The sequence below is a fragment of the Gallinula chloropus genome (genome assembly GCF_964237585.1).
Source record: "Gallinula chloropus genome assembly, chromosome: 9".
Taxonomy (NCBI): domain Eukaryota; kingdom Metazoa; phylum Chordata; class Aves; order Gruiformes; family Rallidae; genus Gallinula; species Gallinula chloropus.
In genome coordinates, this window is record NC_140094.1 from 20593332 (window position 1) to 20614456 (window position 21125).

A 21125-nucleotide genomic window follows, 5' to 3' on the forward strand; every position below is an offset into this window, starting at 1 on the left:
TATTTTCCAGACAGTAGATAAGTCCTACCTCAGTGTTAGCTGTGCCAGGCCTAAGTATCAATTGCAATGTAGTGCTGTGGAATCAGACTTTAAAGGAAATTAAACACTATATGCATTCATAACAAACTGAAAATTTTTCACAATGACATGAATGAAAATAAGTCTGGACTGCACAAGGCCAATGAAAATTTAATATATCCTGCCACACCTTGTCATCATTAAGATATATTTTCATCTGCTTTTACCACTATGAAAGTACAACAGATAAAGCAGGAAAAGCTCTGGGTCAACATATTTTATTCCTTGAATTGTCAGGGAAAACTTATCCAGAAAGTTCAACTTTCCAAGGAGCACACAGCATTACAAACAGTATGCCTTGATCTCCATCCAGCTGGCAAGGTTTTCTCAAATTACAGAATCACAGGTACTGCACAAACCAGTACCTTTCTTCCAATTTTTTTACCAAAAAAAAAAATCATTTTAGGTGTAAATGACCAGTCCTCATTAAAAGGTGCTTTTCTTCAACTGTAAACAGTGAGGAAGAACTGTTAACTGCTGAAGAAATATAAATAGAAAATTAAGAATCTTCTTCCATAGCCACATCCTCCTGCAGCTTCTGCACCATTTTCTCCTCCAGCTTTTTCGGGGTGCCTTCAAAACAAAGAAAAAATGAAATTCAAGATGTGTCTCTATACACAAATAACTGTTTCTCTCTGAACAGCATGTAGCTATTCTAGGTGAAACAGCCTAAATATACTGCTTAAAGAGTTGCTTTAAAAAAAAATACATCCAGATGAACATTTGATTCTGCTCTCTTCAAGGCCCATCAGGAATTGCAAAACTGTGAGAAGGGAGCTGCCATTTCATGAACAGATGTACTAATTGCAACTGCACGTCACTCGTTTAACATAACCAAAGCCAAACACACACCCAGGTTTATTTGAGATCTTTTTTCTTTTGCTTCCCTCAGAAAAACAAGGGACAGATTCAGCTGAAGTTTAGATATAACAGACAAAAACCCTGTTTCCTATATACACAATCCCAGACTATGCTTAACACAAACTGGAAGAAAATCATAGAGCAGAATACTAGTTAACATCTAATAATGTCACACTTTCATCCACAGAGACAAAATCACTGGTAATTTTTATTATAAAAATAACTAACAGAAACATTTTTAACTACTCTACTTCATTAACTGTACTTTTTAAAAAACCAAACTTCTTCACAATCCATTTTTATAAACATCACCTTACACAAGCTGGTACCAGTAATAAAGAATTCAGAAACCAGAAAATTATTTAGAAGAAACAGGTTTCTCCAATGGAAAACTCAGTTCACTAACACAGAATACACATTATTATACATTTAGTGACAGGAGCTATTCTCCATATTCAAGAACCCAAATAATTTTAAGAACAATGCACAGAATTACAAAAAAAAAATATATAAAAATCAGTAACCCCCATGAAATTGTATACACAAGTTAATCTAAGTAAACCAGGAAAAGCAAGTTCTTACCTGCATGTGGAGCACGAAGAAGGTGGATATTCTGTTTGACTTCTTTGATGTCTTCTGCCTTCTGCAACTCTTTGCTCTTCTTTAATCTGGAGAGAGGGAAAATTAAATCCAATTACCTTCCAAGAAGAGATGTGTATTTTCATTTTAATGCATGACACACACCTTTAGCTGAAGGTATGCAAACTGTAAATAACTGTGATTACAAGGAAATAAAGCTAATAAGCATGTGAAAATCAACCCAAGTATACAGTGGATAGATAAGCAGAAGACAAGCCAGTGCTTACCAGACATTTGTTAAAACCTAAGATTTAAATTTAAGATTCCATATTACAAACAAGGTATCACTGAGTGTCCAAAAGCTCCATGGCATTGAACACCCAATAAAGCCTAGCAGTTTGGTAGCACAGCAAAGCTCACTCAACCTATTTTAACAAAGGAAATAACCATTCCAACCTCTGTCATCATTTCTCTGGAAACACTGACTGTCTTAAGACGTATCTGCAAGAGCTCCCACAATGCAAACACTTCTCACCTGTTCAGAATAAATCTAGCTTGGCGTTTCTGCTTTATTTCTTCCACTCTCTTCATTGCATCAACTGAAATAAAGCAGAAGTCGTTTTACATGTCACACATACCTCCAGTCAATATTACATGCTATTTTGTAGAAAAGTACTACTAGTATTCCCTAAAACCAGAGGCAACTCTTTATACTATATAGAAAAAGTTATTCCTTCTTCAAAAACCAGAGTAATGGTCTGTGTAGAAACTACAATGAATTGTATTTTGGAACTTATTTACACTTCCACTTTCATGCCTACATGTATTTTCTACAACTAAGCATCACTGCAAATGTCTCGTTCTACTTGAAATCAGAATGAAGTTACAACCTTTTCCTTTGTGGCATTCATTCATTACATAAGTAACTTCCATTTTATAGCAATTGCTTTCTGAAACAACCTGAAGCTGAATAAGCAGAAACAAAGAAACAACTGCATCAGTACAAATGCCTCTTAAATGGAGAATTATTAAGCTTTTTTGAAGATAACACTTCAAATGAGGGGAATGCTGCACCTCATTTTCTGACCCGTTTCTGGAAAAGTAAAGTAAAACCAAGGGAAACTCCACATCTGTTCTCAAGTCAAACATCCTCCACACGTAAGAACCTGGTCGTATTTCCAGTAATTTCAAACACAATCACTCCAAAGTGACAATATACTAAAAAATCTTCTGAAAATGTTGCTCATGTAGAGTAAAAATTGACTCCCCATGGTTCAGCTTTTGTTTTTTCTGAAACAACTCACCAGTCTTGTTCCACAGCTCTCTCTGGTATTTCACTGGTTCATTTCTACGTTTTTCAAACTCAAATGAATTATCCTGTGATAAGAAAAAGTAAATACAGCTTGCATACACATTTAGATCAATGCATTCTTACTGTAGCACTCACATAACAACATTTTATGTTATTTTTTCCCCCTCTATCAGAATCTCAGCTCCTACACTTTAACAACCTTTAGAGATTACTAAACTGGAAGGAAATAGAGTGGAGTGTTTGACCTCAAAGTGTCAGAAGCCAGAGTGATTTGTCTGAAGACAGCTATTTACCAAAACATCTCCCTCGGCTATTTTCATTTTAGCAAGACAAGAGGCACAGAGGAGACCAGTGTGGAATAGGAAATACAGAGGAGATGAGACAGGTGGAAGGTAAAATTGAAAACGTGTAAAGTCAAAAGCACTTAATGCAGGTCAAGTAAGTTCTCTTCAACAGCCTGTAATTTTGGAGAGCTCAGAAAAGAAACACTATTTCAGGAGTACTGAAACAGTATCAAATCACTGGAAATTGGGAGATATTTCAGTTGGTGACACTGTGGTGTTTGGGGCAGCTGATGACTTTTCTTCTTTTTGTTTCTGGGGTTTCTTTCCCCCATAAGAATTTAAGACAGAAGAACAGTTTCTTCTCTCTTGTTTTTTCTCCTCATTTGCACTGGGGTTTGGTTTAGGTTTTGATCTGCATCATTAACTTTATGCCAAATTTATCTGAGCAATTTTCCCTGCCCACAAGTTCTTTTTTGTAGGGGTAATGCAGAGTTACTAGACCAGCTGCTGATCTTCAGCTGAGTTAAAGACATCTCCAATGAGAGAAACTACACTGCAGCCAAATAGAAAAACATTATCCTTCACCATGGGACAGCATCAAGCAAAACACCCAGTTCCAAGCTGCAGAGCACACCACACACAATTCAGTGCAGCTCATCCTAAATTGTGCCAGCTTTTTACATACTTACAACATACAGCATTGCTCTGTGTCATGAGAAACACAAACAGCAAGAACAAGTCTTGTAAGAGCACCAGACTCCAGCAAGCCACAGCCTTCCAACCCACGTGCACAGAGACAGACTACAGCTGCCTCACACTGGCCAAGGGATCTGTTTCCATTCTTACTAAACAGGCTGATCTCAAAATGGGACCATGTAGTCAGCTGCTGAGACATGTATAATGGAATTTTAAATTAACACCTGAGGTTAGCTTTTAAAAGGTAGCTCAGCTTAGCCTGGAGAAACTTGAAAGCAAGAAATACAATTACAAAAGCTGCAAATTAATCATGGCTTCTCAGTCACATTAGAAAAATAAAGTATGTACAGAGAGTAGGAGGTTTATAGATGGAAGAAACAATGCCTTGGATTGGCAAAGTGCTGTGTACTGCTGATGCAGACACCTGAAACACCAAATTCCACACTGAAGCTGAAGCAGAAGTTACAAGTCACAGCCAAGCTAAATGAACAGGTCGTTCTCAAGAAAACTCTCTCATCCTCTTCCACAACCCTCTTTTCTCCACTTGCTCCATCTCTTGTGCTAATCTAATTAAATTATAATGCACTAAGCTAGCCAGCCTAACTTATTTGCAACTGGAAGAAGTTAAATATCTGCCATTTTAGAGAGCTATTATGAATTGTGATCCAGTTCGACTTCTCACCACTGTCAATTCTTTCCCAGCCGCTTTCCGGAATGCTTTGGTCCATCTCATCTTTCTGGGATTTCTCTTCCTTTTAAAGTTTCTGTGGCATTTTGATTTGCAGAATCTGAATATCTTGAAACAGGGAAAAAAAGAAAAAAGAAAAAAAAGATTACAGTCAAACCATATTATTCTTGCCCCACTGCAAGCAGAGGACCAACCAGTGAAGTTTCTCTAACAATACTTATTGGAAATGATGTTCACCTTTCAAATTTCAATACTTTCAGTTCAAATTTCACCATTAACAAATGGAATTGCAAGCACTGGCCTTGTTTCTACATTGTAAAGTCATTTTCACAGCTGTCAGGGACACGTACAAATACAATTCAGCTGATTATAAATATATAGAAATATATGAGTTGTGAGAATTACTGTCTGCAAGAAAATTATGAAACCAAACCTGTATTGTAAATAAATGATTCTCTATACCTGTCAGCACTTTTTAGACACGGTGCCATCCTGACAACAGCAAAAAATCCTCACACCTCTCATCTAACGTTTTCCAATGCAATCTACATACCCCCACAAAAAAAGGTCTATCTTCTGGAATGAAGCTTTAAGCCTTAAAGATTACCCTGCAGCAGGAGTCCAAAGCACATCAGTTAAGTCCTGGACTGCATTTACTGAAAGCAGTTAAAGCACAAGCCAAAACATTCCAACTCACCTTTTTTGTTGTTTTTTTTTTTTTAATTCCATTTTTCTACATCTCCTACAGAAAACTAGACTCACTTTAGGCACCTGCCTGCTCACAACTAACCTGCCACTGTGCTTTGTTTCTCTTTAAAGCCTGCACTTCGTGGCTATTTTCTAGTAAATGGAACTGTGTCAATCTACACCTACCTCTCACCACCCAAAAGCTGTGACTCGGATGAGCAACACAGCTGAGCCGGCACTTGTGCTGAGACCCCCGCAGGGGCAGGACGCTATCTGCATAACCCTCATCGCACACAGGGGGCCCCAGCGCCCTGGAGGAGCGATGAAGAGCACAGCAGAGGCTGGGAAACTCTACGCGACGTTTTATGTAGGAAATTGCCATGGAAATGCAAAGCCCAGAGCGCTGTGTGCGTCCTGCTGTGACAGCCTCACCTGGGGACGGCACATCAGAGCGCCCAGGGAGCTACAGGCAGGGCACCGGGAGAGCCACACCACCCGTGAGCGCCAGAACACAGCGTCCAGACCGCCCTCCCTTCAGCACGACCCGCTGGGCACCTGCAGCCGGCCCCTCTCCGAACCCAGAAGCTGAAGGACGAGGCCTGCGTACGGCTCAGTGAAGCCGCTAAACGAGTAACGCAGCGCCCGCCCTTCCCGCCAGCCGCCCCGGCTGCCAGGCGGTAGCGTCCCCCCCCGTCCCCGCTCCCACACACACCTGCGCGGCGGGGACGCCACCCGCTCCGCCGCACCCACGTGAGCGCGGCCGGCGCCGCGGCTCCCAAGCGCCGCGGGCAGGCTGCGGGGCGCCGGCCCCGCGCCCCGAGACCTCCCCGGACACAGCGCGGCTCGGCCGCAGCCCGGCCCGGGACAGGGGCGCCGGACCCGGGCAGCTCCTGGGGCCTCGGCGACGCGCTGAAGGAGGGCGGCGGGGCGCGGCGGGGCGATACACCGGAGAGGGAACCGGGGCCGGCTCCGGAGGGGCCGACAGCGCCCCGGCACCGGGCCGGGCAGGCTGCGCGGGGAGCGGGCCGGGCACCCAGACGCTGCCGCTGCCGGCCGCGCCGTCCCCTGGGCGGACGGTACCTTGCAGTCGTTGCGCACGAACATGACGCCGTGGCCGGGGTAGATGGGTCCCGAGCAGAAGTAGCACTTCTCGATCCGCATGGCCGCCGCACACCGCGCCGCTCCGCGGTCCCCGCCGGAAGGACGCGCTCAGCTGACCGGAGGCGGCGCGGCGGCGCCCCCTGCCGGCCGTGGGGGTGCCCAAGCCCCTCGAGGGCGGGGCGGCCTCAGCGCGGCCCGTGAGAGGCGGCGCCGCAGCGCGGCTGCGCGGGCGGGGCGGGAGCCGCGCGGCCCCGGCAGCTGCCGGGGAGGAGCGCTGCCGCCAGCCGTAACGGAGCTGCCTCCGCGACGGGCACGGGCTGAGCCGCCAGCGCCTTCCTTACCGTGTGGCGGGGGGTGCGTGGCGGTGCGATGCGGCCCGGCCGCCCCACGCCGCTCCCGTGCCGCGTCCCTTCGCACGCGGCTGGCGGGAAACGGGCGGTGGGGCCGCGGCTGCCTCTCCTCACGCCGCAGGGACCGGGCGGGCTGTGCCGGAGCAGCGGCGCACTGCGGCGCCCTTCGCCCTGCGGGGAGACCCGCAGCCCCAGCAGCACCACGAGCGGCTGCTTGGGAGCGAAAGGCGAGAAGAGCACGTCCAGCAGCAGCACATACCCACCGCCCCAGCAGGCCCCCTTCACTCCGGAGATAACGCCGACCAGCCCCAGGCACACAAACTGCCACCCGCTGCCCAGGGCTGCCCATCCTTTGCTGTCCCCAGAAAGGATCCCCTGGAAAGCTGAGGTCTCCTCCTGCTCATGAAAGTATTAAAAACCAACCCAACCAAGCTGGGATGAGCTGTTCCACAGTGCTGCATCTCGCTTTCCTCCTGCCCAGATGACTCTACCCCCCTCAGAACATCCGTTCACAGCTTCGTATGGAAGTGAAATACAAACACAAAGATGTTGTGATCAGCTCGTGCTCGATCCCTTCAGGCTCCTCATTATAAAGGCAAAATTTTCTTCCAAGTATGAAAACTGAAGCTGAGATGGGTTGGTATTAACGAAAGGACAGGCAGTGACCCAAGGAAAGGAAAGGGAGGCAGACGTAGATTTTTTTGATCCACAGTTGATTTACTTTACAATTCAGGCAAATCCCTTTCTGCTCCCTTTCCATATTTGTAAGATCCAAGCCTTCTACAGGAGAATTGATTTTTAAAGCATCACTTGAAGTACTGTCTAAAACCAATGGCTCTGCATGCATTATTCTCAGGAACCTAGTGCCCTTTCTGTTTCCCTTCTTACAGAGTTACCTCTTTACTGTGGAAGCACCTGAGTGCCAGGCCCTGTACTGTACCTTCCTAAATTGTTTGCATTTGTAGAGGGTCTTCTCTGCTCTGCAATCTCAGGATGCCTTCCTCTCTCAGTCTGTAATCTCCCTCACCACCTAAGGCTTCAACATCTCAATTCCTGCTTTTCCATTTCAAAGAAATTAACTATTTGGTGAAAAATCCATGCATTGAATTGCATGTGCCTTTAGGGCATTTTGTAAGTTCTAGAACAACATAAACAGCAGCCAGCTTGGGCTATATTAAGAAAGATGGAAGAAAAAAAATTGCTTTAGCACAGCAGAGTCACTATCTTTATCAGCACAGGACTTGTCTCCCAATCTTTCTGAAAACCAGACCTCAGCCACATCCTACTGCAGAAGACACAGTCTAGAGCATATGACTGGTGACTGCTACTCACCCCCAGCCCTATGGAACAACCACTCCCAGCTGACTTGGAGACAGCCAGGCAGACAGGACTGTACAGGGTATTAGTTAGACTCATGCTGCAGGCCAGAGGGGACGCTCTGTGGCTGTGACAGGAGATGGCAACCCAGCTGATAACAGGAAACAGGAGAGACACAGACACAAAGCAATTGTACAGGGGAAGCACTGAAGACACCGAGTTTACAACTGGAGGCAAAATTAAATAGTAAACAAGTTTGCTGAGGTCTAGGGCTGCTGTGCTTTGACATATGCAATTGCAGTCCTCCTTTTTCAGTTTCATTACTTTGAGTTTCCTGCCCACATGACTTTTTTCTCCATGGGCTATATTTATTTCACTAAAGACAGCTTTTTCCTGGCAGGGGACTGTGATGTGAAGTCTTTGGTGGCTTCTGCAGTGTGGATTACAGACTGCCACCAATGCCTTCAGCAGACAGAGGGGATGTGAGAGCACAGTGATACTACAAACATTTACAGTTGGATTTACACACACACACATACCTTTTTTCATACCAAGGCACTAATCTCCTCTTCAAGTAGAAGCCATTCTGTTGTGGACTGGAAGCGCTTGTTGCTGAATTAAAAGGCAATATAGACTGTGAAGGTTGTGGGAGCCAGAATCCTGATTAATTATCACAAAAAGAATATGTACTTCCCTCCATTAAGTTATTCACAGACAGAATTAAGCATCCAGCTGAAAAACAACCTCACTAGAAGTTTTGCAGCAAGCTCATTTGTTGGATTTTTGACACAGATTACTAATCAACTCAACTGAACATCTCAATACTTTAAAGTAATAACAAAGCTCTGGTCTGCAAATACCTACTTCTCCAAGTTTCCTAATAGAAGAACTGCCACATACAGTTCATATGAACTGTCATATCCAGTCACATAAAAGACCTGAGCACTGCCAGGCACATGCAATTGTACGATCAGATTCAAAGAGCATATAATTCTATCAGTTGGAAGACACTTATGGACATCACCTAGACCCAAGTCATGCTGAAAGAAGGACATCTAGTCAGGATTTTGTATGCACCAGCTTTTCCCTGTCCCCTCTCTCCTATCCCTGTGTTCTCTGAGAAGGGCCTGGCTCCATCTTCTGTATACCCTCCCATCAGGTAGTCCAAGACAGCAGAAAGGTCTCCCTTAGCTTTCTCTGAAAACTAAGCAAACCCCATCAGTCTCCTCCTACCCCTTGTGCATGAGCCCCTGATCTTGATGGCATCTGCTAGGCTCACTTCAATGTCTCAATGTCTTTCTACCAGGGTGTCCAAAACAGGATGCACAACTCCAGATGCAGTCTTGTAATTACTGAATATAATCAAAGACTTACTTCCCCAGCCTGCTGGCTTCATTTTACAAATTCAGCCCCCCTTCTTTGCCACAAGGGCACATTCTGGGCCCTGGTCAACCTGCTGCTGCTGAACAGGATGCCCAGCCCCTTTCCTGGAAAAGGTGTTTTTCAGCCAGCACTACTGCACAGGGCTACTCCAGATGGAGTACCCAGTCACACTTGCCCTTGTTAAACTTAATGAGGTTTAGTTCAGGCTCATTTCTCTTGCCTGGCACAGAATCTCTAAACAGCAGCTGTGCCCTCCAGTGTATCATAACCCACCTGGTAATCTACACTGCTCTGGACAGAAACAGCTACTGTGAAAAACCCCACTCCTTACTTTTGTAGGAGCAGTAGAGTTTACAAAAGGTATTGCCTGATTCACTTTGCTCTGAACACGCTACATGCTCACATTAGCAGCTTTCTGAAGGTCTCATGCCTACAGAAGTGTTGCCTCTGTTTCCTTGCATGGCTTTGAGTTGTTGCTGTCATCACTCAGGGTGTGTCAGCCCCCCCATCCAACCGGTTCACCAAGAAGTACCTAGGCCATAGAAGAGAGCTTAGATGCATCTGAACTAAAGAAACCCCCAAAGCCCCCAGCAAAGCCATAATGCACAGGGAGAGTGCAGAAGGGCACAGACTGGTCCTGAACTTTTCCAGCAGGAAAAGTTACAGTTCAGATCAACAGAAGCTGACAAGGAACAGATCAGGAATGTTGAACTATTTTATACCAATAAGAAATCCTGGGACAAAGCATCATCGTGGAAATAACTTCCAAAACTTTGTTGCATTACAGATTAACATTTTCATTTGACACTGGATGGAAACTACTTGGAATTAGGTTTTTTTCATTACATGAGAATATCTTTGAGGTTTTTAAACAGTGCCAGCCTAGTAAGAACAGTGCAATTCACTGTCAAGAATCATTTACCATGATTTCTCATGAGCACCAATAAAGGGAAAATAGTTTTGAATAATTCAAGCAGATCTTAGGGCACATTTGCAAAGCAATGTTATGTAGGCTCTCTTTGTAAAGCCAATAGTTACATATCATACAAATGACAAAAATATGACAGTTTCAGTATTTAATATTTAATATCCAATCTAAACATAAGTATTCAAAAGGAAATATTTTTACAGCATTTCAGTAGTCACTTAGCTCAGTAGCTGGTTGCAATAATCCTTACTGTTTTCAGGAACTGGATGGAGCTGTAAGCACAAAAACTCCCATTAAAGTTAATGCAGGACAAAGTTCTACTGCAACCCTCTGAAAAGCAAAAGGTTCCATTAACAGAGACTCAGACACTGAAGTACATTGAAATTCATCGTGTCCTACAGTAGAGTTTAATACTCTGCTGGTCAGAAACTGGATGGTAACTCCAAAAGGCACTGTGAGTTAAACTACAGTAACTCTGGTCCACATTGTAGAATGTTGGCATTGTACAGTAGAAAAAACCAAAACCCCTCTATTTATTCAATATAAATTGCTTTAATCTCTGTCCTAGCCCCAGAACAGTCAAATTATATTGCACTTTTAAAATATCCTGTGTAGACTGTGATAAAAATCTACTATTTACATGTTGTGTTTGCTAAAGAACAATGCATTAGTTTGTAAAATACCTTAAGAACCAAGTTTTAATGCTCACTCATTTATTAATATAGCCAGAGGCCACATAAAATATATTTTTTTATTAACTCCTATTCTAGAAAAATTTTAGGTCCTTCAAAAAACATTGTTATGCTGCAATTCATGTTCATAACAGGTATCAATGTTTGCCTGAAACTGCAGAAGTCAGAATATTTAAATAAATAAATACATAACTTCTAAAGTAGTAAATAGCTTTGGAGTTTTGTAAACAAACTGCTATGGAAAGTCTGTAAAAAGACTCAATTTGGTATGTTATGACTTCAATTGGCAATGCTTTAGAGTTATACAACCTCTGCCAGGGTAGAAAATAGTTTGGTAGGCACATCTCATAAATCAGTCTGGAAAAAGACCCAAAAAAATACTGATTGTTCCTTAGGTTTTATGAATAAATAAAAATGATCAGAGAGTAACATGATCCACTGAAAACAAGATTGACATTTGTGGGATCCATAGAGGGGAGAAGAGAAAAGCAACTCTATTCTTTTTAAAATGCAACCCAAAGGAAATGAACAAGCCATAAATGAAAATATTATAACCAAGATGTACAGGACACAAGGTTGGCAGAATAAGACACACATCATAAATTTATAGAAATACTGATCTAGACAGAACTGATATCTCAACTGCATCTCACCAGAAGACAATCATCCTTAATTCTTCAACCCAAATTTAAAGAAACATTCCCAAACTGTGTTTGATAAAATAGTTCAGTGCAAAGCACTAGCTCCAATGAAATTTTGCTGACATCTAGGCTGCCCTGCATTCCTGTTTAAAACATGACTGGTAACATAAAAAAAACATAACAAGAGATGTACAGTTATGTCATTTAGATATAAATATATGTATATGCATGTTCTAGAAATTCAAATGATGTCAGGAGGTCTCATAGGCTGTGTTGGATATATTTTATATAGTACAGTTGTAGTTTATGTGTTCAATTTCATGGCATACCCAAAGTGCTCTACATATGCATCTCTGTGCTGCTCTCTAGTTGTTATTCCACAAAGAGGGTGCTTTTGGTTTTCATCACTAAGAAAACAATGGTTTGAGAGCACAAGGAAAAAAGGTTATTCACAGGCTTTTGTGGAAAGCACAGGATTTGCTCTTCAGGATTGTTATTGATTGACTACATGATCAATTTTTTTCTGTTCAAAACCAAGAACCATGTTGGTATGCTTGCTGTTAGTAGAGACTGAGAGCTGACAGTATCCAATCTACATGCCTAGTCTGTGTAGTTAATGGAGCCTTCAAAGGGCTACTGAAGATTGTTCAATGTTTCTGTGTTTGGTAATGAAGATTCCTCTCATTCCCTCCAAAGTAGAGAATCAGAGGAATATCCAGTGCTACACCAAATTACACCCCTGTCCCATCACTAATTAGCTGCATACCTTGGAGGCAAAGGTCAATAGTTGGAGAGAAAAAAAAATCACTTTTAAGAATTAATACAGCTCATTAGATAACTACACAAAGTGATTTGTCCATAACTTGAACAGCTAAGCTGCAACTGTACTATACTTGAGCATATACAATGAACTTAATGGTAACTGAGCTAACAGGCACATCTGCCTTTCTCTTGCTCCTCACTGAGCTGTTCGGTAGAGCTGTGCCCGTTGGAGCGCACCACCCCTTCCGGGATCCAGGACTTATCCACACACCGCTCCATGCGCTTCATGATGAGGTCGAGCAGCGTTTCAATGGCTTTGCTGACGTTATTCCCATTAGCTGCACTGGTTTCAAAGTAGGGTATCCTGCAGCAGACAGAATCCATCACACAGTTACACCACACAGTTTGCACTCACAGGACAGAACAACCCCACAGAAACACAATTACTGCCACAGATGTAGCAATCAGGCAAACCCTGTTACTGCTACTCCACAGCAGAAAGGCACTAACTGATCAGCGGTCTGAAATGTAAAATTAATTAATGAAATGGCTGACACTGGAGACAGGGCAGAAGGGTAAGCTTTAAATTACAACAAGGAGTCCAAAATTTACAGAGGCACTGGTCAGTAGGAGTTCCTGAAGTTCTGCTCCTGAGGTCTGGTTTTTTCAGCTCTCTTCCCACAGGAGATGCGGTTACTTTACGTGGCCTTGTGTACATGAGCACTCTCACTGACTTATCTGCATCAGCTTGGGTGTCACTGCAACAGAGGGAATGCTCCTGTGGGTGCTGCCCTGCAGGCAAGGCAGTAAAGACTCCTGACCTGGTATACTCATCTCTACAAAAGGTGGCTGGTTCTTCTGTTCACACAGCAACTATACACTCTTCTACATTAAAAAAATATTTAAAAACCAGTGTGTGTGTGTGTGTGTGTGTGTATATCTACTTCAGTGCTCAGGCCACCTGTGTCTTTGTTAACAGCAGCTTCCGGGCACCCTGGCACTGCAAACACGTTGCTGGGTTTCCTTATTGTTGTGGGTCAGGATCTTTCCATGGCAGTCTGCAGGCTTTGGCCTTCCGTGCTCGGTGCCACAGGGTGGTGCTGGAGTGGCTCTGTTACTGTCACTCCCCAAGCCCCACCGACGCCACCACTTCATCATTTTCAGCACTTCACACTTGCAAGATGCAGTGAGTGGTCACAAATGCTATCTTACTGCCTCAGTGTGCAGGGGTCCTGCAATCTTTTTCAAAATACATCACTTAGCAGTACAAGGCCTTTCCACAGAAATAAGATAGTGACTATCTCACACTTTTGCTACCAGAACCCTGTTCTCTACAGCAGAATCTATCTTGGTTCCCCTTAGGATTAGTGACTCCTAGCAGCTATCCTGCCTCATCTCCACAGGGCTGAGAAGTCTAACTGCCTACAGATCAGACATGATCTATGACTTTGACTTTTAGTTCCCCATTCCTAAATTAAGTTGGCATTTACTGCTGCAAAGACAAACATTTCATAAATTATTTCCAGAAGTCACATGCAAAGAGATGTCTCTGCCACATGATATTTGCTGCTGTTCAAATCTTTTTCTCCTTCACAAGCAGCTGGTTCAAGTACCTTGTGCACTTGCTGCTGGCTGTGTGACATGGGTTTCAGACAGGAGCTGGCACAGGAGAAGGAAGCAGTTAAGAAAGTAATAATGCACCAAAACCATTTGTTGCTAATAGACAGATTGCTGCTTCTTTGCCTCTCCAATGATTCTTCAAGGTCAAGGAAAGCTAATTTGTGACTATGTGATGGGCAACAGCATGACACAACAAGACTAGACCTGCAGAACAAGGCAGTTAGCATAGAGGACCCAGTGTTCACACTCTGCGTGTTTGTGGGCTTCAGTTTGGACCAGCTCTAATCTACTTCTCTGGACTGAACAAAATTACTGGTTGGGCCACATAATCTAGTTTAGTTTTCAACTCAGGAGGACACCAGTTCACATGCCAGAAACCTGCTCCACAATACATCCATCAGAAGATCTGCTTCAGAAGTGCACTTCTGATCCACAGTGAAATGCCAACATAACCCAGAGATGAGACCCAGGGAAGAGTTAAGAGTACTATGGGATTAAACAGCATCTAACAGGAACAAAGATTTCACGTAGTTCCTTTAGGGACACATGATCTGTGCCCGTAGGGAAGGGGAAGGGCAAGGCTGCCCTGTGTTCCTGCTGGTCTGACTGGGTTTTCAGACTCTGAGACTGCAGATGCCTGCAAGAAAACACAGCTGAGCCCTGTGAGGCTAAGTCACTAAGAATTCACCTCAGGTACAGCCCTAACAAAACTGAGGGCAGACTGAATGGGCAGGGGGAAGAGAACTGGTATTATTTTTGCTTTCCCTAAAATCTGATGTGATGTTCCTCACCTCACAAAATGCTTTTTTGGATTTCACTTTGTGAAAGACCCAGGTTTTCTGTGCCTCATCGAAAGCCTCAGCATAGGCAAGAGCAAAGAATTATACCCCCATCATTCACTTGTCTCTCCACATAAATTCCATCTGCTTTCCAGAATGCTTGTGAAAATATACTTTGTCTTCTGCCAAGGAAAGAAGATGATTAACTGATCCTCCAGTATAAATTTATTACAGTGCCAAGTAAGAATTTTTAGACAATGCAGAAAACATTCGTGTCTGACAGATAAAGAGATACACCAGCCAGTGAAGCATTTGAAAACACTTACTCTCACAACAACCTTCCAGTACACTGAAAAGACATTACAGAAAACATTTTGTTCTGCTTTAAACACAGCAATAACTGGCAGGAAGTTACTTACCCATATTTTTCTGCAAGTTCCTTAGCCTCCTCTTCTTTCACCACTCTTTGGTCTTCCAGATCACTCTTGTTTCCACATAATACAATGTCAGGGTTTTCACAATATGCATGCATTTGTAGCTGACCTAACAGCAACAACACAAATAGGGGTCAGAACTTGATCTCTCACGTAAAGCTCACTAAGAACACTAACACACTTCAGGGGACACAAACTCCTTCAGGCAAATCACTCTTTGAAAGACAGAAAACACGCAGATTCTCTGTTGTCTGACAGTGCTATTGCACTGAGGAGGCAGAGAATTCACCATCCTGTACCCAGGGAACAAGCCAGGGGAGAAGACACCTGACAAAGTTATCACAGAATCTGCGAGTTTTTATCTTAAGGAGCTATGCAGTGAGCTGCCAGGAAAGGATATACTTCCCTCTCCTGATACATGGTGCCATTTGGGAAGTCCTTCCCCTAGGAACACCAGCCTTGCAACATCTGCCTTCCACAAAGTTTTGCTGACAAAACTTGAGGTGAGTCAAAAGAGCGTTTTGCATAGGCTTTGCACACACACAGATTACTGAATATGAGCAGAGCCTGAGACACCACGTCCTCTCAGCTTGCTTTTATACAGGTTAAGATTCAAGTTCAGCAAGCACAGCTGAATTTCAGGTAAGCACCAGAAGCTATCACTAGCAGCTATTACAAGTATGAATGCAACATTTACTTTCTTTTTCTGAGAAAGCTGCAAAACACAGGATTTTCAGTTCTATTTCCCAGTGAGAATCCGTTTTTACAAACGCAGCCCCCTTCCTGCCCATGCAAAGAAAGAAGGAGCCATACTTATCCAGTTTCTGACATTCAGAAAGCTTTGCTCATTTGTCAGATCAAAGAGCAAAAGGAATCCCATGGCATCTCTGAAGAAAGCTGTTGTCAGGCTACGAAACCTAGACAAGCAAAGTGGAATTAGTTGGCTCATCTGACTTTGAAAACATAATTGCATATAGTCATAAAACTCAGTTAATTATTAGTTTGCATTAACTAAAATGAAATATCATAATTGTTTTGCTGATTTAGGGGCTGGATAACAAGAATTTCTACCATTATGGTAGCCTACTCATGGCCTAGGGAAGTCTAGGAGACGTTTCACTTGAGTGTGAGAGCTTTAGAGAAAGTCTTCTACTGTAAAGCATGACTTGATCAAGATCAGAAATTAAAATAAGAATGAAATTCAAACTCTCAACAGGAATTTGTCTCCTGTACACATCAGTTCTTGATTTAAAGACTATCAACCCCTAGGATGCTAGTCTTTTGATAGAAAAATAGCAATGAATCCCTTGAGGTGATTTCACCCATCTGACTTTCCCAAGAACTCAACATATTTACAGAAATTTAAGGAAAACTGAAAATCTAAAAAAACAGCTATATAAATTAGCCATGAAAAAATACAGTGAAAGTTTCCAAAAGATAAAAAGCAACAATTACATTTTTCATGTTCCACAGATGTAAAACACAGTTGTTATTTAATAGGTATTCACAGGAAACTTTCCATCCCCGTTAAAATGAACCTCAGTGCACTTTCCCATCAAAGTCATTCAATTAAGATGTGATGATCAATAAGGAGAATTCTTGTACTCGATTCCATTCCCATGCAGCCTGGTGAGAACTGCCTTACTTGCTGGGTGGAGGGGTGGAACATACCTTTCCTGCCCTGCAGTATCCCAGAGCTGAAGGTGTATCCTCTGTCCTCTGCCACCAACGCCATCTGGCCCGTTGGGTCTATATACCTGTAAAGGTCCATTTCAAGGACAAGCATTAGCAGTCCAGCTTCTACTGAACACAAAGTAAGCTACATTTAAAGGTATTAAATGCAGCAAAACTAGCATTGCCAATGCAGAGATCCCAACTACCACTCCATTCCTCTGCTTTACAAGACAAAAGTAATTTGGGCTGAATTTTGCATTCAATTTGGATATTTAAAAATAAGGATAAAAGTGAAACTGGCAACACAGTATCCAATAGACAACAAACTCCAAACAGGTATTTTGAGCAACCCTTACGTTTTATTAGGCAAGCTTAATTTCAGTATTTTCATCTTCTATTTTTGCTATTAACTTGTATCATGTTCTAATTAAAGTATAATTAAAAGAAAGAGACAATCATATCCTGCAGTCTGGTGATATATTTGTACCACCTCATTAGCAAACAGAATATACTCATAAAGATAACGACATTTCTTCTTAGCTGCCAGAAGATTGCTGGAAAAGAGCTGAGGGTAGATCTTATCATATCATAGCTTAAAAAGCAGAAATTGGATGATAAAGCCGAAGAGTTTACTCAGAATGAAAACATAAATAAGGCCAACCGTCAGCTTTGGAAAGATCAGACCAATCCAGATTCATTTATTGCTTAAAACACTTCATGTTAGGCCATCATCTCTCCTTCAACTGTCCTACCTAAGCTGAGCAGAGTTACACACGAGACACATCAGCTTGTTGAATTTGTGGGTTATATGATTCAGGTTGTGAAACCTAAACCTTATCCAGAGTTGTTCAATATACTGATCAAGTAAACCCACCAGGTGTACTATCCCACCAAAGGAACACTAACTTAGTGAAGAGACCTCTTTTGCTCCTACCAATACTCTGCTGCATGTCACCCACTGAAAGTCAGCCTGCCTAATGCACATTACACCATCTGGATTTCTGGACACTGGGGAAATCATCAGACTACACTGAAAGGCATTTAATACTTTCACATAAGAATGAAAAAACATTGTGCCAACTCATTTCCTCAATGCAATGAGCACCAGCACACAATTGGTTAGCACAGTGCAGTGCTCAGCTTCATATCAAAAGCATGGCTGCCTAGTTCATTAACAATTCAGACATTAAAAAAAAAACCAAACCTAAAATACTACTTTATTTTTCAGATTTCTTCTGTGGTACTGGGAACTGGTTCGGAAGCCAGATCAGCTCCATGTATCACACTATCCCACCTCATTCACATGTTTTAAAAGGGTTTTTAAATCAGCACTGCAGGCTTTGTTCACCAGGAATTTTAGTTCACAAACAGCAAAAAGGTTTTTACTGCAGCCAATCCTTCCTCATGCAGGGAGCTCAACAGTAAAAGTGCTACTCCAGGCACTATATGCACAACATCAAGGGTAAGAAGTGGTTGCTTAGAATCAGCTCTTCTGGCTGGAGGGACGGGACACAACACATGATAACAAAAATAACCAGGTAAAATGAGATAGTTTCCCTATCACTAGATTCAGTGATGACTGACTGTGTGCCCACATAAGGATCATCAGGTTTACAGAAACAGGAGTCTAGCCATCAGCAAGACAGATGCCATTTGAAAGTAGCACCCAGTTTGTGAGAACTCACCACTCTCTTTTCCCGAAAGTCGATGCCCACTGTTGTGATGAATTTAGAGTTAAATTTGCCATCTGTGTACTGGTAAAGAAGGCTGGTCTTTCCTACTCCAGAATCACCAAGTGCTAGAAATTTTATGAGGTAATCATAGTCCCCATCAGACATAGTGAGAATTCAGGAGACCACTGCAAAGGCAAAGGAAAAAGGATTAGTTAGTAAACAACTCTGGCAAGGCTTCTTTTGACACATGTTTAAAATACAAATCACTATTTGCACTACAAACATCCAGCAGTGGAATCACTTCTGTACTCTTTTACACTGGTTCCACCTTCAACTCTCAATCATATCAACCATCAATATCAAATTCAGCTGTGACTGGAAAAAAATGCACAGTTAATTCCACCACATTCATCTTGCTACCAAGAGAAGGCAAACACAATGTTAGCTTCTTCAGGAAAGACTGAAATCAAGGTCAAAGTATTCAAGGTATCTGGACCATGAACTGCAGAAATGGTTTTAATCTGCATGGAAGCCAGCAAAAGCTACTTAAAACATGCCAGCAATGTGATTTTGACCTCACATTAATTGTGATATTATAATAATTTTCTATTAGTAGCTTAAAGTTTTTTCATACCAGGAGGAAAATAACCAAGCAACACCCTATTGTTGTTGTTTCTTTTGTTAGGGTTTTGTTTTGAGGACTGTCAAAGTTTTTATCATGATGATAGTTAATAATTTAAACTAAATCTAGACATTGAATTGCCATTCATCAACAAACACATTGTCCTTTTTTGTGCCTTTGAAAAAATAACCATCTTATCTCAGGGCAGCTAGAATGTGTAACAAAAATCACCAGCAAATGTCATACTAGAAGGGATGATGTAAGTACAGTAGTACTTTCCTGCTGAGTAGCTACTGAGCCTCTCTTCCCCCAAAACAAACAGTAGAGACCTGCCTTATGTTGTATGAAATGAACATGAAAAGATAAGCCTGGTGTTAAATTGCCTCTTATAAGGGAGGGAAACAGATACCAAAATACAAGAGAGACAATGAAAATTTTGTTTTAAAGGGTAAAAACTGCTGTTTCAGCTGTAAGTAAATATTTTTGACCTATTTGTAGCTAGAACTAGAGAAAATGATTCATTTGAAGTCAAACAGTGCCATAGTTTGCCTCAATGGCAAAACACCACTTCATTCCTTGAATATCAGCTCACAGCTTGAGGTTTGGAACAAACTCCATATGTCAGGTACATGGGCATCAATCACCACCATTAAGCTCAAACCATAACTCCCTTTAAGGCTTCAACTGTATGTTAGCACAGCTCTTGGTTCCCAGCCAGGAGCTGTGATTCATCTCCTCAGCCACGACTGGACTCACCACGATCAAACACAGCCAGTGGGCAGATTTACACCCCGACACTCCCCAGCTGAAGAGCTGCTGGAAACCACCTGATGCTTTTTTTGGACATTTCCAGTTTTTGACATTTCCCTTTCTCCAGCCAAGGCACATTTCACACTGTGCTCTCAATGACAGCAAAACCTGGCAGGAAGCAGGGTTCAGGTGACAGAGTTCACACTCACTACCACGTCACAGCCAGCTAACCTGCTTTCCACTGCTGTGCTTTAACACAAAGGTTTGCAATAGAATACAAGACTGAAACCCCATAGTAAGAGCTCTCAGTACCAGTGGGCTTTTTACATAAGTACATCAGGACTGCAGGTCCTCCTCCACCACGCAGGTCTGAAGGAGCAGCATACTGAAGGAAAAAAGTTGCCCAGGCAAGCCAGACACTGATGTAAGAACGTTTTTAGAGGAAATGAAAAGCCCTGATCCATTAAGACACACTCACACATAACAGCAAAAGAGGGATTTCTTTCATTTTTTAAATCCTTCCCCCTATTGGAAAGGGGGAGGGGGTGGAACCAAAGTAAAATCAGATTTCCTACCTTGTAGCTCTACAAAGGGTCTTTTCATTGAAATGCACTGGAAGAAAGGGAGAAACATTTTAAAAAGCAAACAAGGAGGTTTTTACTAAAGACTGGATTTGATTTAGACTTCCATATCTCTTCTATGGCCTTTCTTTTGCCCTCAGAAGTTCCCCAAAAGCAAAGGGCTGTGGAAGCTCCCCCTCTACTCGAGTAGTTCTTTCAGCTTCGATACCCCTAAATTAATTGTTGCTTTAAAAGGCTTAAATGCAAATGTTCGGGCCAGTATATTTTACAAAGACAAACTACCTTCTTGCCTTTTACTATGCTATCCCACTTGTACAGAAGAATCTGCCTGGTCTTGTTGCTATTTTGTTAGCTAGCTATAGAGATATAAAACAAGACACAAGTTATAGTGCCACCTAATCACTGCTAATTTGTGTTGTAATAAAGCTAATTTAACTTGTGCTCTGTGCAAGAAACTATGGAGGAAAGAAGGGCACTACAGCTCTTACTTGGAGCTGTAAGAAACTGTTATGGTTCAGCTGCACCCTTTCACTGGATGGACCTGGGTGAAAACCTCCAGTTAAACAAGGTTAGAATTTGGGGCAAGTAAAACCTAAAGATATTCCTAGTGTCATCTCTGATTTTTAGAGCATC

The 21125-nt window shown here is 42.5% G+C and overlaps 2 protein-coding genes across 2 annotated transcripts; both read right to left on the reverse strand.

Moving 5' to 3' along the window:
* Positions 1–286: 286 nt before the first annotated feature.
* RSL24D1 (ribosomal L24 domain containing 1) lies at positions 287–6376 on the reverse strand. The gene is made up of 6 exons (XM_084267799.1): positions 6266–6376; positions 4493–4606; positions 2823–2895; positions 2054–2117; positions 1522–1607; positions 287–651 (listed from the first exon to the last, which is right to left on the reverse strand). Exons 1-6 carry the CDS (start codon positions 6344–6346, stop codon positions 578–580), a joined length of 492 nt encoding a protein of 163 aa, XP_084123925.1. The 5' UTR covers positions 6347–6376; the 3' UTR covers positions 287–577.
* A 6023-nt stretch (positions 6377–12399) lies between these two features.
* On the reverse strand, positions 12400–20768 carry RAB27A (RAB27A, member RAS oncogene family). Its single transcript, XM_084267972.1, has 6 exons — positions 20487–20768; positions 18552–18724; positions 16864–16949; positions 16006–16109; positions 15178–15301; positions 12400–12723 (listed from the first exon to the last, which is right to left on the reverse strand). Exons 2-6 carry the CDS (start codon positions 18702–18704, stop codon positions 12525–12527), a joined length of 666 nt encoding a protein of 221 aa, XP_084124098.1. The 5' UTR covers positions 18705–18724; positions 20487–20768; the 3' UTR covers positions 12400–12524.
* Between the last annotated feature and the right edge of the window lie 357 nt (positions 20769–21125).